Source organism: Meles meles, chromosome 6 (assembly GCF_922984935.1).
Source record: "Meles meles chromosome 6, mMelMel3.1 paternal haplotype, whole genome shotgun sequence".
Taxonomy (NCBI): Eukaryota; Metazoa; Chordata; class Mammalia; order Carnivora; family Mustelidae; genus Meles; species Meles meles.
In genome coordinates, this window is record NC_060071.1 from 72125911 (window position 1) to 72138715 (window position 12805).

The 12805-nt window shown below is 37.1% G+C and overlaps 2 protein-coding genes across 6 annotated transcripts in view; one reads left to right on the plus strand and one right to left on the minus strand.

Annotated features, from left to right (window-relative positions):
- The window catches only part of COPS2 (COP9 signalosome subunit 2), a 29050-nt gene extending 26876 nt beyond the window's left edge, over positions 1 to 2174 (minus strand). Inside the window, exon 1 of one of the 2 annotated variants that reach the window (XM_046009470.1) lies at positions 2046 to 2174. In XM_046009470.1, the coding sequence (XP_045865426.1) occupies positions 2046 to 2099 (54 nt within the window). In that variant the 5' untranslated portion in view covers positions 2100 to 2174. The remainder of the gene's footprint in view (positions 1 to 2045) is intronic. The other variant, XM_046009471.1, reaches the window with a different exon arrangement.
- A 156-nt stretch (positions 2175 to 2330) lies between these two features.
- The window catches only part of GALK2 (galactokinase 2), a 122537-nt gene continuing 112062 nt past the window's right edge, over positions 2331 to 12805 (plus strand). For 2 of the 4 annotated variants that reach the window (XR_006818669.1, XM_046008112.1), the window contains exon 1: positions 8909 to 9070. Coding sequence is in view for 2 of the 4 variants with exons in the window: in XM_046008112.1 (XP_045864068.1) it covers positions 9018 to 9070 (53 nt within the window). In the remaining 2 variants the exon portion in view is untranslated. Of the gene's footprint in view, positions 2551 to 8908; positions 9071 to 12805 lie in introns of those variants that run through there. The other 2 variants (XM_046008113.1, XM_046008114.1) reach the window with 2 other exon arrangements.

Sequence of the window (12805 nt, forward strand, 5' to 3'; positions counted from 1 at the left end):
AATCTCTATACCCAATGTGGGGCCTGAACCTCAAGATCAAGAGTCCCCATGCTCTACCAACTGAGCCAGTCAGACGCCCCCTCCCTTAGTCTTTGTTTTAGAAACATATAGTGGTTTAAGGAAATTAACAAACCAAGAAATAAACTGCTAAATAAATTCTATGCCATCAAAAGACTTTACCTCATAGTAAAAAAAGCTTTCACTATTTGATATCTGATTAGGAACCCAGAATGGTATCTTCATAGGACAGATATGGGGGGTGGGGCAGAGGGAGGACTATTTAACAGAATGCTGGGGGGAAGATTTCATTTAATTATGTAGTAGTGTAAAATCTTACATTTTTTGGTTAAGAAAAAAAGTTAATACAACTATATATTAAACTTTATATTGTACATGTAGTGTAGGCTCTAAAAGGCTGGAAAAAACCTAGCCAAGTTAAAGAATGCATGTTTAAAGTTCTTTCAAAAACTGAATACTTTATGGGACAACAAAATTCTCATTCCCATTCCTACATTACATTCTCATTGATGATCTTCAAGTTTACCACAGTGCTAATAAGTCATGTACTCAATACTACTTAGGAAAGATAAGCAGAAACATTTAAGAACAAAAATCAAAAATACAATTTTAAGAGACACTTCCACAGTTATGAAAATACCTGTAATATATAAATAAACATGCAATAAATAAAAATGCACATGATGTCACAAGTAATACATTCTTAATGCACTGCCTAAAACTGGTCTGATCTGCACAAACTAAAATGTAAAGCAGAACTCATTACTATTAGCAAAACTCTACATTCAACTTTAAGAATTACCAAAACCTCTAGTTTGATTTTCAGGTAACAGCAAGCACTTTCCTCTACCTTTTGCAAATGTGCCTTCATTTAAAATATGAAGATTAACAGTAAATGACTATACAAAAGTTTCAGACGCATTCAAGATGATATATTAATGTCTCAAGAATATCTGGCACTTAAAATATAAGATGAGCCAGATATCCCTAAGCATCTACTTCATAACTTGACGATAAGGCAGAATCACTATAATATACAAGAAACATGCACAAAAACGCTCCCAAAGTAAAAAACAAAGTTGATGCTAATTCTTGGCCCGAATAATTTTTCTTAGTCCGCTCAGTTATTGTTCCTGAATAGCAACCCGAAATGGTAGTGAATTTTTTTGAAAGCTTGTAAATACGTTTAGTTAAACCTTGAATCTTTACAGATCACCGTTCAGTTACATAAATTCGTTCATTTTTATACTGTTGATATTTTTAACTTTGAATACTGGGAAATCTCAAAGTCAAAAAAGAAATCCACTGGGTCAATCCCCTTAACCCCACCCCCCCCCCACCAAAACAAACAAAAAAGCAAAACCTCTTCCCCAACTTTTACCGAAACAAGTAGTTTAACTACTTTGTTTTGTTTGTTTGTTGTTGTTGTTTAACAGCTATCCTTGCCCTGAACGCTCTGCTGCACCTTTTTACCTTAAACCAAAACGGACCCTGGACTATTATTCCTAAGCTGTTTCCAGGAGACCCACCAAGAGGCGTTTCGCGGCCAGGCCTGGGAGCAGTAAGGTCCCCTAGTTTTCAGACCCTTCTCAGCATTTCTCACTCGCTCAGTTCCAGGGTGAAGAAGAAGGGGCCCGGAAAGCTGGGCCCGAAAGGGCAGAGTCAGGGCCTAGACCGCTGCACGATCCCCGAGGCGGCTCGCGCGGTGGGGAGGAGGTAGGAGGCACCGAAAACCGGACGCCGGAGGCCAGGTTTGTAAACGTATGTAAACGCAGGAGACGGTCAGACTTGAAGCGCAAGGCTCGGGACCCCCCTCGCTGCCTCCTTTACCCTCCCCTCCCCCATGCTGGAGAAGCAGGGCCCGGGCCCGGTGAGGGAAGGGGGAGGAGGTAAACCCGTCCTGTCACTACACCGGGAGAAACTGGAAGAAGCACATGTTCTACTGGGAGAGGCTGCGGTCGACCCTGCCCCAGTCCCTAAAGCCAGACACCACCCTTAATCCCAGAGTTCCGTCCCCACCGCCTCACCAAGTCGTAGTCCTCCTCATCATCGCACATGAAATCATCCTCCATGTCAGACATCTTGGCCGGGAGGGGGGGAGAGGGAGGAGAAATTGGAGACAACCTCCTCCCACAATCCTCCACGGCTCAGAGGCGTCCCTCCCAGCTTCTCCTCGCCTTCCCGTCGCTCTTAGAGGAGCTGAATGTTTCCTCCCGGAACAAATGCGCTCGGTGTCGAGAGGATTCGCTACGACGCCAAAAGGGAGTGCACTGCCCCGTCTTCCTGCGAGACGGTTGGTGCCTTAGCAACTAAACCTAGCAACTGGGGAATCCTCTAGTGCTGAGGATCTCTGCTGAAGGGCCTTGGAAACCTTGCGCTCACGCTGAGCAGTTTCCAGCCTCCTGGGCAAGGGAACAGTCTCTTCCCTTGCCTGGGACTCTGGAACCATCTCATTCTGGTGAAAGTAAGAGGCACCGTAGGATCAGAAGCGTTTCGCGGAGAAAAGGCTGACATGCCCGTCCTATTTGACAGGTAGTAGTATTTCTGCCTTGATTATCTTTGTGCATTTTGCCCACCTATTATGGTGGGTGTTCCTGTGATGTTTGGAGACCCTTTCAGCAGTACGGTTTACACATGATGTTTGTTATGTTTGTACTCGGCAAAATGATGCTGTGGCTCTCCCAAACCAGTTACGCATCAATCGAGGCGCCTAAAATCTTACTCAGCTTTTCCGACGAATTATAAGCTGACCTTTACTGCCCTTAACCAAAATTAAGGTAACAGGTAACGACTGGTTTTTAAAATACGTACTATTGTTGCACAAAATTATAATCAGAATTCAAAATGAAAAAAAAAGTGAAATACGGGGGCGGGGGACTGCGTTTTAAACAGCATTTTCCATATAAACTTGCAGTTCTGTCCACTTGAAGCAAATTTTATATAGTTATAGCACAGATATAATTTCGGATTATTTTTGCACCTAGTTATGTAACAGCATAGGACAATATATGCAATATGTTTTTGACAGTGAGAATTTAATGGTTGTGTAATAATACCTCCATTGAATGTACCAATGCACCACAATTCACCTAAGCATGCCATTAATATTGTACACTTAGAATACTATTTTAAACAATTTTGCAACGAATATCTTTGCCACTTTATTTTTTCTTGGGAAAAAAACCCAAGAGGAGGAATTATAGGCTGCATTTCGTAGCAATCAATTGAATTGCCATCTTTTTGGTCATAGTTCTTAAAAGTTGTACTTATAACAACAAGACTGCCTATCTATAAACAGTTTTTCCCTAAGAGTCTTTTCTTGACAACTTTTTATTATGAGAATTTCAAAAATTCAGAAAAATTGATGTAGTCCAGGGAACATGTGTGTACCCACTATCCGCTTTGTGTTTGTGTGTGTATTCCCTGAATCAATTGAAAACAAAATGCTTGACACATCACTCTTAGATGCAGCTATGTGTATTTCCTAAAAACAAGGACATTTTCTTATATTATCAGATCATTATAACATCAAGAAAATTAATAATTCCCTAATATCATCTAATATAAAGTTCATATTCAAAATTCCCCTATAAAGCATAGGATTTTAGAATTGGAAGAGCCTTTAATGATATCACTTTAGGGTCCAAGGCTTTCCAAGCATGGCAGTCCATTAGATTATAAACCTCCCAAATCCCACACCAGAGATTCTGATTCAATAGGTCTGGGGTATAGCTTGGGAATCTATACTTGTAAACCTTAAAACAAACCAGAATCTCCCTATAACTGGGGTGACTATACACCTCAGTTTCCCTGGGACAGCCCTGATTTAATACTGTTGTCCCAGAGTAATAATTATCACCATCCATTTCTCTCAGGAGTTTGGGCAGTATATCACATGGTTACTCTACCTGAAATCCATAATTCTTCAAAAGAGAAAATAGAATTCCAAGGTGGTTAATAGGTTAATTTTTTAGAGTAATCGGAACTACATAGTTTTGCATTCTAATCAGTATAGCAATTTTGCGATTTTCTATTAACCTTGTGCATGGTGGTTTACATTGAATTTATTGATATAATTTTCTGCTTTTTAATTATTTGCTACTACAAAGGGGAAAGAAATCAAGTGAGTTAGTGACTAGGAGCCCTAGAAAAATTGCAGGTAAATGTTGAGCATAATATTCTTAATCATTTCCAAATTTAATCAATCCAGTCTGGAAAAGTGCTCAGACAGACGAAAAGGTCTTCACAGTTTTTAGCACACTGCTTGGGTACACAAGTTTGTTTATTGAATGAATAAACATGTTAATTTTTCTATACAAGGAATGCCCTTATAGCTATCACTGTGCGTCAAATCTTTTCTGTCCTTAAAAATCCGTTTAAATGTGATTTTACTCACATGACCTATCTTGAACAATTCATAATTGTGCAATTATGATATTCTCTTTTTCTTGAAATCAATTTTATTCAATGGTAAATAATTTTTTTTTTAACTTTAACAGGGAGCATTAATGTGATGTGGTGCCCTTGTAGAAGGTGGATCCATGTTTAAAAAATACATATATATAGGGGCATCTGGGTGGCTCAGTGGGGTAAAGCCTCTGCCTTCGGCTCAGGTCATGATCTCAGGGTCCTGGGATTGAGCCCCACATCAGGGTCTCTGCTCAGCAGGGAGCCTGCTTCCCCCTTTCTCTCTGCCTGCCTCTCTGCCTGCTTGTGATCTCTGTCTGTCAAATAAATAAATAAATAAAATCTTAAAAAAAAAATAAAACTTTATTGAAGTATAATTTTTCAGCTTTACTGAGGTACATTAAGCTGCACATACTTAAAGTGTACAATTTGATGAATTTTGACATATGTATATACCTGTGAAACCATTACCACAACCAAAGTAATGAATATATTTATCATTGCAGAAACTTCCTCATTACCTCTTGGTAATCTTTGCTTTTCAACCCTTTCACTTTTCCCAGGCAACCACCAATCTACTTTTTGTCATATAGATTATTTTTCATTTTCTGGATTTTATATAAATGAATCATACAGTATGTACTCTCTTTTGCCTGACTTCTTTCACTCTGTATAATTACTTTGAGATTCATCAGTGTTGTTTCAATTGGTTTCAATTGATTGTTTCTTTTTATTGCTAAGTGTTCCATTGTATAGATATCTCTCAAGATATCTATTCACCTGTTGATGGGTATTTGAGTTTTTTTCAGTATTTGGCTAATACAAATAGAGCAGTTGGGCACATATGTGTACAAGTTTTTGTGTGGACATATATTTCATTTCTCTTGAGTAGTGTGGTAGACAGACAGAGGTGGTCTTCTTACTAACCATGCTCTTGGATAATCCTTCCCCCCTTGAATGTGGGTGGGATCTGTGACTTACTTCTCTTTTTGTTTGTTTGTTTCAGCTTTAGTGAGGTGTGATTGACAAATAGATGTGACTTGCTTCTAATAAGATACAGCAGAGGTGATATATGTGATTATGTGAACATAATTACATTGCACAAGGTTGGAAACTCATGTTGCTGGGAGAGACTCTATCTCCCTTGCTGCTTTGAGAAAGCACGTAGTCATGTTATGAAGGATCATGGGGCAATGAGCTGAGGGTCACATCTGGCCAATAGCTAGCAAGAAACCGTGGCCTTCACTCTGACAACCCATGAAGAACTGAATACTGCCAACAGTCAGGTGATCTTAGGAGTGAATCCTTCCCCAGTTGAACCTCAGATAAGACTTTGCGAGACCCTAGAACAGGACCCAGCTAACCATACCCTGACTCCTGAATCATAGAAACTGTGAGGTAATCAATGTGTATTGTTTTATACTGCTATGTTTGTGGTAATATTGTTATGTAGTAATAGATATGAATATAGATAAATACCTTGCAATGGGATGGTTGGTAGGTATATGCTTAAATTTCAAAGAAACTCTCAAATTGTTTCTTTAAGTGGTTTTGCCACTTTGCATATCTCTCAGCAATGTATAAGAGTTGCAGTTGCTCCACATCCTCATCAACACACAGTGTGGTCAGTTGTTTTAATTGTAACCACTCTAGCAGGAGTATAGTGGTAGATCATTGTGTTTTCAGTTGTCATTTCCTTAATAATGAATTTTGAACATCTTTTCATGTGCTTATTTGTCATCCATGTTATCTTCTTTGGTAAAGTATCATTTCAATTCTTGTGCTCATTTAAAAATTGGGTTATTTGTCTCATTACCATTGAGTTGTGAGAGATTTTTGTGCCTTTTTTGTTGTATTTAAGGAATATTTGCCAAAACCAAGGGCACCAAAATTTTTTTAAGTTTTCATCTAAAAGTTTTACATAGTTTTAACTCTTATATTTAAGAGTTTAATTTCAGGTTTAATTTTTGTATGTAGCATGAGGTAAATGTGGAGGTTTATTTTTTTCTGTGTATGGATATTAAATTGTTCTAGCTTTGTCTGTTGAAAAGATGACCTATTCTGTGTTGAATTGTCTTACTAGCTGTGTCAAAAATAATTGACATATAATACCCAACATAATTCAACCCTTTAAAAGTATATTTTTATTTGCTTTGTTACTGTGTATTATCATTATTTTGTGTTCTTTATTAAGCTGAAAGCTCCTTCAGGACACAATTATCTTACTTATCTCTGAATCCCCTGAAACTAAGCATGTGCTTTGCCTATAGAAAATGCTCAATGAAAATGTGATATTTTTAAGTAAACTCTGGCATTCATGATCCCTTACTTCTCTGGGTTGAGACATATGGTTACCCCAAATAGGCTCATGATCTAACATCCCTTCACATTGATCATCTTAATTTTTTTTTTTTTTACTACATTTATTTAGAGAGGCTGAATACCATAAGTTACAAGGCAAAAAGGGAGGACTCCTTTTATAATAGTTAAGATCTGGACAGGAAACTCAGGGTGTACTCAGGGGGGTTAATGAAAAATTTAATGAAGCCAGCCTGGCTGGCTCAGTTGATAGAGCATGAGACTCTCAATTATCAGGGCTGTGAGTTCAAGCCTTACATTAGGCTCAGAGTTTACTTAAAAAAAAAAAAAAATCAGCTGGATTTAGCAGAAGTTGAGATGGACTTCCCAACAGCAGCCATGGTTGTAGAGAAATGAGAAATGCAGCTACTGTCACAACTGTAGCAAAGGTGTGGTGTGGAGGTCAGGTGGGAGAATGGTGATAAATACCTCAACTTTGGCTGTAGCCTAAATTATATACTTCACTCAGGGAAGGAATTTTCTCTCCTTCAAAGGCAAATTGACAACTATCTGTTGTTGGAGCATATCCCTTGATCTTACCAACCAACCTAAGTGGCTTATCAAAATGTTATTTCTACCAATACCCACTCTTTCCTGAGAGGAGTTCTGATGAATACAATTTGCATGATTGCATTACATTCCCACCTTATAGACTAATGGCCTTGCGTACTTACTGCTCCTTTTAATCTGCCTCAGTCTCTTCAGATTAAATAAAATGATATATGTTAATGCATGGTGCTTACAAAATACTTAATAAACATATCATCTTTAAATCAATCGACTGTTCATATTAGCCCTTCAGAATACTCTATACTGCAGTTAAGTTTTTTATCTCTAAAATTGCTATAGGAGGAATGTGCCAAAAAAAAAAAAAAAAAAAAGATGATTAGGCCTGCTGGGACTTTTCATTCCTTATGCTGTCCTCGACCTTGTAAAAATGTCTTTTGTAAAAATGCAATTGCACACTTTTAGTAATATTATTGTTGTTTGCCATTTTGGTATCTCTAATTCTCATTTATTTTTATTCCCACCCCAAATGGTAACCATACATCCCTAGGTTTATGAAATGTGAACCACCTACTTTTCAGAAGGATGTATGGTATGGAGGCAAAGCAGGGAGCAGACACAATTACATTGTAATTCCAAATTTGTCTTTGTTTCCTTTACTGAAATCTGTAAGTTCTTTATGTTTTGCATTAATCCTCCCATGATTCCCCTGTAAACTAAAGCAGCACTGAAAGTGCTTAGTTGATAATTCAAGTTTTACTACCAATTGACTGTGTGACCTTAGGAAGTCACTTCACCTTTCATTTGTTCATTAAGTTCATCTTACCTATTAAGAATCTGCCAGATGCTGCCTAGATACACAGTTCCTCAGTACCCTCAACTTGCTTACTTTGTAGTGGTAGTGATGGTGGAGATGTTGAAAGACAATACGCAAGAAAAGAAATATGCAGAAGTTATGAGAACCATGAAGGAAAGAAAACAAATATACTAGAATGATGGGATGGGAATGGTGTGCTCTTTTCATAGGGCATTTGGGATTTCTCTAGGTAGTTGAAAAATGAAGGGGTTGAACTGGTTGCGAAGGGTTCTTGTAGTTTGAAAGACATGTATTTTCTTCTTTTCACTATTAATTGCATTCTGGACAGGCCCACTGATGCCTTCATTCTGGAAATAAGCAAATACGTTTAAATCAAATGCATCAATTTTATACTGCCTTAAGGGAATAACTAAACAATTTAGGGTGTATTTGGGGGTGTAGTTGCTGGTCACGAAAGAAAAAAAGAAACACCCTAACTCAAAAAAAAAAAAAGAAAAAGAAAAAAGAAAAAGAAAAAGAAAAAGAGAGAAAGAAAGAAAAAAAGAAAGGAAAAAAAACAACCTGAGGCGCAAGGTTATAATCGTGTTCTCAGGTTTACACCCCAGGGCGCATAAAATAAACTTCTTAGCGTCTTCGCACTCACCCAGCCAGTCCCAGTGCCCGGAGCTCCAGCAGCATGCTGGCTGTACCTGACAGTTGCTGGGAGGGCACTAGGCCCTGGAGCCTGGGGAGGAGGAGCCGTAGGCGGGACCGACTGAAAGCAGCCACCTCAGCAAAGCGGCAGGATTTCCGCAGGCTGAGGGCCGCTGTCGCCCGGAAGAAAAGGTTCCTGCGGCAGATGTCTCGTGATTACCTTGGGACCTCTGTTTCGCCAGTTGCAACTGCGGAGGAAAGAAGGATCTAGCGAAATATGGCTACGGAGGGTCCTGCCATGCGTCGAGTGCAAGTGGCAGAACATCCCAGGTGGGGGAGAGGAGATGCCGCGTTTTGGGATCGCCTGGGTAGGCTAGGTGCAGATAGTGTCCAGGATTTCTGGCTCTTCGCTGGCTGCTTCTTTTGCTCCTGGGAATGGACAGAATCCTTGGGATTTTATGAGGCCGCATGGCTGGGCTTGCGAGAAAGACCACATCTCAAAACACTTTACACCTTGATTCCTACCAAGGGTTGAGGGTTTTTCTCCATCCGTGCAGATCCTTTAACCTTTGGTGCTGAAGGTGGTACACTGTTTCTGCTGGGCTTTAGCAGAAGTGCCCAAACTAACTTAGAACCCCTTCTTTCTTTGTCTTGCCTGTCAGTTGGTAGTGCTTTTTAAAATCCCCTTTCTAAAATACTCATTGCAAACAAACACACCCAAACCCAAACCCAAACCAACCTCCCTTAGTCTCTGCATCCCTTTAAACAAACCATGAAATCTAGGCACAGCCACTTAGGGAATTCATCTGCTGCGGGTACCTAGCTACAGAATAGCTTTAGTGATACCTAAAGGAGGATTTTTTTTTCATTTGAGGGCATCTTGCAGATACTTTGTAGAAATACTTAGTTCTGACATAGGATGGAAATCTCATAGAACCAAGTCTCTAACCTGCTGCATATTAGCTGTGCAGCTTTTCTAAGGTTGGATTCTCTCCTTCTTTGCTCTTTTACTTTTTCCCTGTTAATTTTTTCCTATAACATTAAGTCTTCAAGCTTTCGCTGCTTCCTGGTTTTTCACAGTCATGTGGGAGTTGATAATATTATAACTTACTAAAACTTGCAAATGCTTTTTTCACCCTTAAGAAATCAAACAGTGGGTGTTTAGTTACCCGAAAGAAAGGAGAGCAGCAGGGCTTTAGACTACTCATGTATGTCTTTGGATTTCCGTGTATTCTCTGAAGGTCCTTGGGAGGTATTGTTGACCTTACATACTTGAATGAACTAGGACACATTGTGAAAGACATGCTTCAAATGAAATTCATCAGGAATTTGTTATGTGAAAATTATCTAGCCCCTTGTAGTTTAGGTATTTTGTTAAAATGAAACATATCCATGTATAAATTTCTTCTGTTTCTATTAGTTATGATTTAATTATAATGCTTAATATTTCTGTAATTACTGTGGGGGGGGAGGGGAAATGGTGGTAACATGTACAGAAACTGAAGAATTATTTACTAGGTTTCCTTAGAGTTGTTTCTTGCCTTTTATGAGTTTCACAGTATTCATTCATGCAACATACATTTATTGTTAACATTTATCATTCTGTGCTAGCTGCAGAAGAGATCATAATGGTTAGATAATTGTGCTCTGCCATTTTCTTGTTTTTCACTTGTGCAAGAAATACAGAAATAGTTTTAAGCAATGTTTCAGCCACTTACTCATTTTAGCGGGGACGAGTTCAGTGAAATCTAGATAGTATATCTATAAGCCCACCTAATTGGTCATATGTTGCAGTATGCTGAAAGAAAAAAAATGCATAAGGGCCCCACGGCCAGACTGTCTTCTTTGGAATTCCTACTGTTTCTTTAGAATGCCTCTTCAGCTTCACAGGGCACCTGATGTTCTAAGTAAAGGCACTAGTCAGTCACATTAAACATTTCAGCAAACGTAATTTCTTTTTTTTTCTTTTTATATAAATGTCAAATAGAAATAGAAACTCTAATTTTTTTTTCTTCATTTCAATCTCGCATACTCCCTATACTATAAGACTACTTCAAATTCCAGTGTTCTAGCTTTCTTAATGCATTCTTTTTTTTTTTTTTTCTTCTTAATGCATTCTTAGGAGTAGCTTTCTTAATGCATTCTTCTCTTTTTCTTCTCTTTGGAATGAACCTTTAAACTGTTGGATTATTGGTGGTTGTTTTTTTTTTTTTATTGTAACAGCTTTATTGATATAATATCCCCATACTATACAGTTCACCTGTTTAAAGTTTACAATTAAGTGTTTTTTTAGTATGTTCACAGGATTGCACAGCCATTGCCATAATCAAAGTTAGAACATCTTCATCATCCCCCAAAGAACTCTGTATCCCTCAAACTATCACTACCACTTCCACCCCACCCTTCTCTACTCTGCCCTAAGGCTAATGTACTTTCTGTCTCTATAGATTTGCTTATTCTGAACATTTCAAATAAATGGTATCATATAATATGTGTTTTTTTGTGACTGGCTTCTTTCACTTAATGTAATGCTTTCAAGGTTCATCTGTGTTGTAACATGTTATCAGTATGTCATTCCTTTTTATGCTTGAATAATATTCCATTGTATGATATCACGTTTTGTTTATCTCTTCACTGGTTGATAGACATTTGGGTTGTTTCCATCTTTTGGCTTGTGAGTAATGATTTTGCATGAATTGCATTCTTAATATGAAAGATTTGGATTATTTAAAAATATGTTCATTAAAAATTAATATATAAAAATATTCATTAAAGCTTGAAAATTTCACAGTTCCTTTCCTCACTATAGTCTCTGATTGCTATCCTCTGCCAGTTCTTACCTCCCTTCTTAGAAGTTATCCATTTGGTTCACATTCTTGTAAAATCATTTTATCTTTATGGTATCTTTATATCTTTACTGTATCTTTTATATTTTTATATAAAATATATTTATTATATATTTACAGAATATAAATTTTATATATTTTTATCTTTTATATTTTTACTGTATCTTTTTATCATTATTACAGTTTTTTATAAAAATGGTATTATAGTCATAAAAGTGAAATCATATTTATTTTTCTGTTACTTACCTTTTTTCACTTAAAAATACTTCTTAGAGATCCCGGCATATCAGTCCATACAGATTTATATCATTGTTTTTTAGGGCTGAGAGTATTTCATAGTATGAATAATGCTATTTATTTAACCACTCAACTGCACTATACATTTAAGTTTCCAGTTTTTCACTCTCATAAAGTGCTTCAGTAAACATCTTTGTACATATATCTTTGGGCATTTTTGATGCTATTTCTTTAAGCTCATTAATGGAAATGGAATCAGAGTCAAAGTTAATAAGTATTTAAAATTTTGATCGTTCCTGCTCTGCAAAAAAAAAAAAAAAAGATAGATTGTCTATTTGTTGTCAGTTTTTAGGAACTCTTTATGTATGTATATATTTTTTGTATGAAGGGATGTAGTTTTGGATATAAACCATTTGTTGCTTTGTATATATTATATATTGTTCCCAGTCTAGCACTTTCCCTTTAATTTGATGATGTCTTTTGTTGTGTAGATATATTGTACTTTATGCATTATAGTACAGTGTTGAATGATATCATCTTTGTCCTTATTCTGATTTCAGTGGGGAAGCTTCTAATATTTTGTCATCATATAAGTTGTTTACTATTTCTGATAAGTAGCCTTTATTAAATCTAGGACATTTCTTTCTTTTCTAGCCTGTCCATGCTTTTTAAATTATTATTATTTTAAATTTTATTTTAAAAAATTAGTCATGGTTATTGAATTTTTGTGCATATTTTGAGAGGACCATGGAATTATAGAGTTTCCCCCTTTTATTTGGTTGGAATAGTATGTGTTTAATGAAGAGATTTCCTGGTACTATCTTTATATTCCTGGAATAAACTCTGTTCACAAATATTAAATAATGTGTGTTGGATTAAAATTACCAATATTTGTTTTTTCTCTGTTTTCACAGGGGATAGTAACCTATATTTTGCTTTTGTGGGCTGTCGTTGTTTTAGCATCTGGGTTATTCTGGCCTCC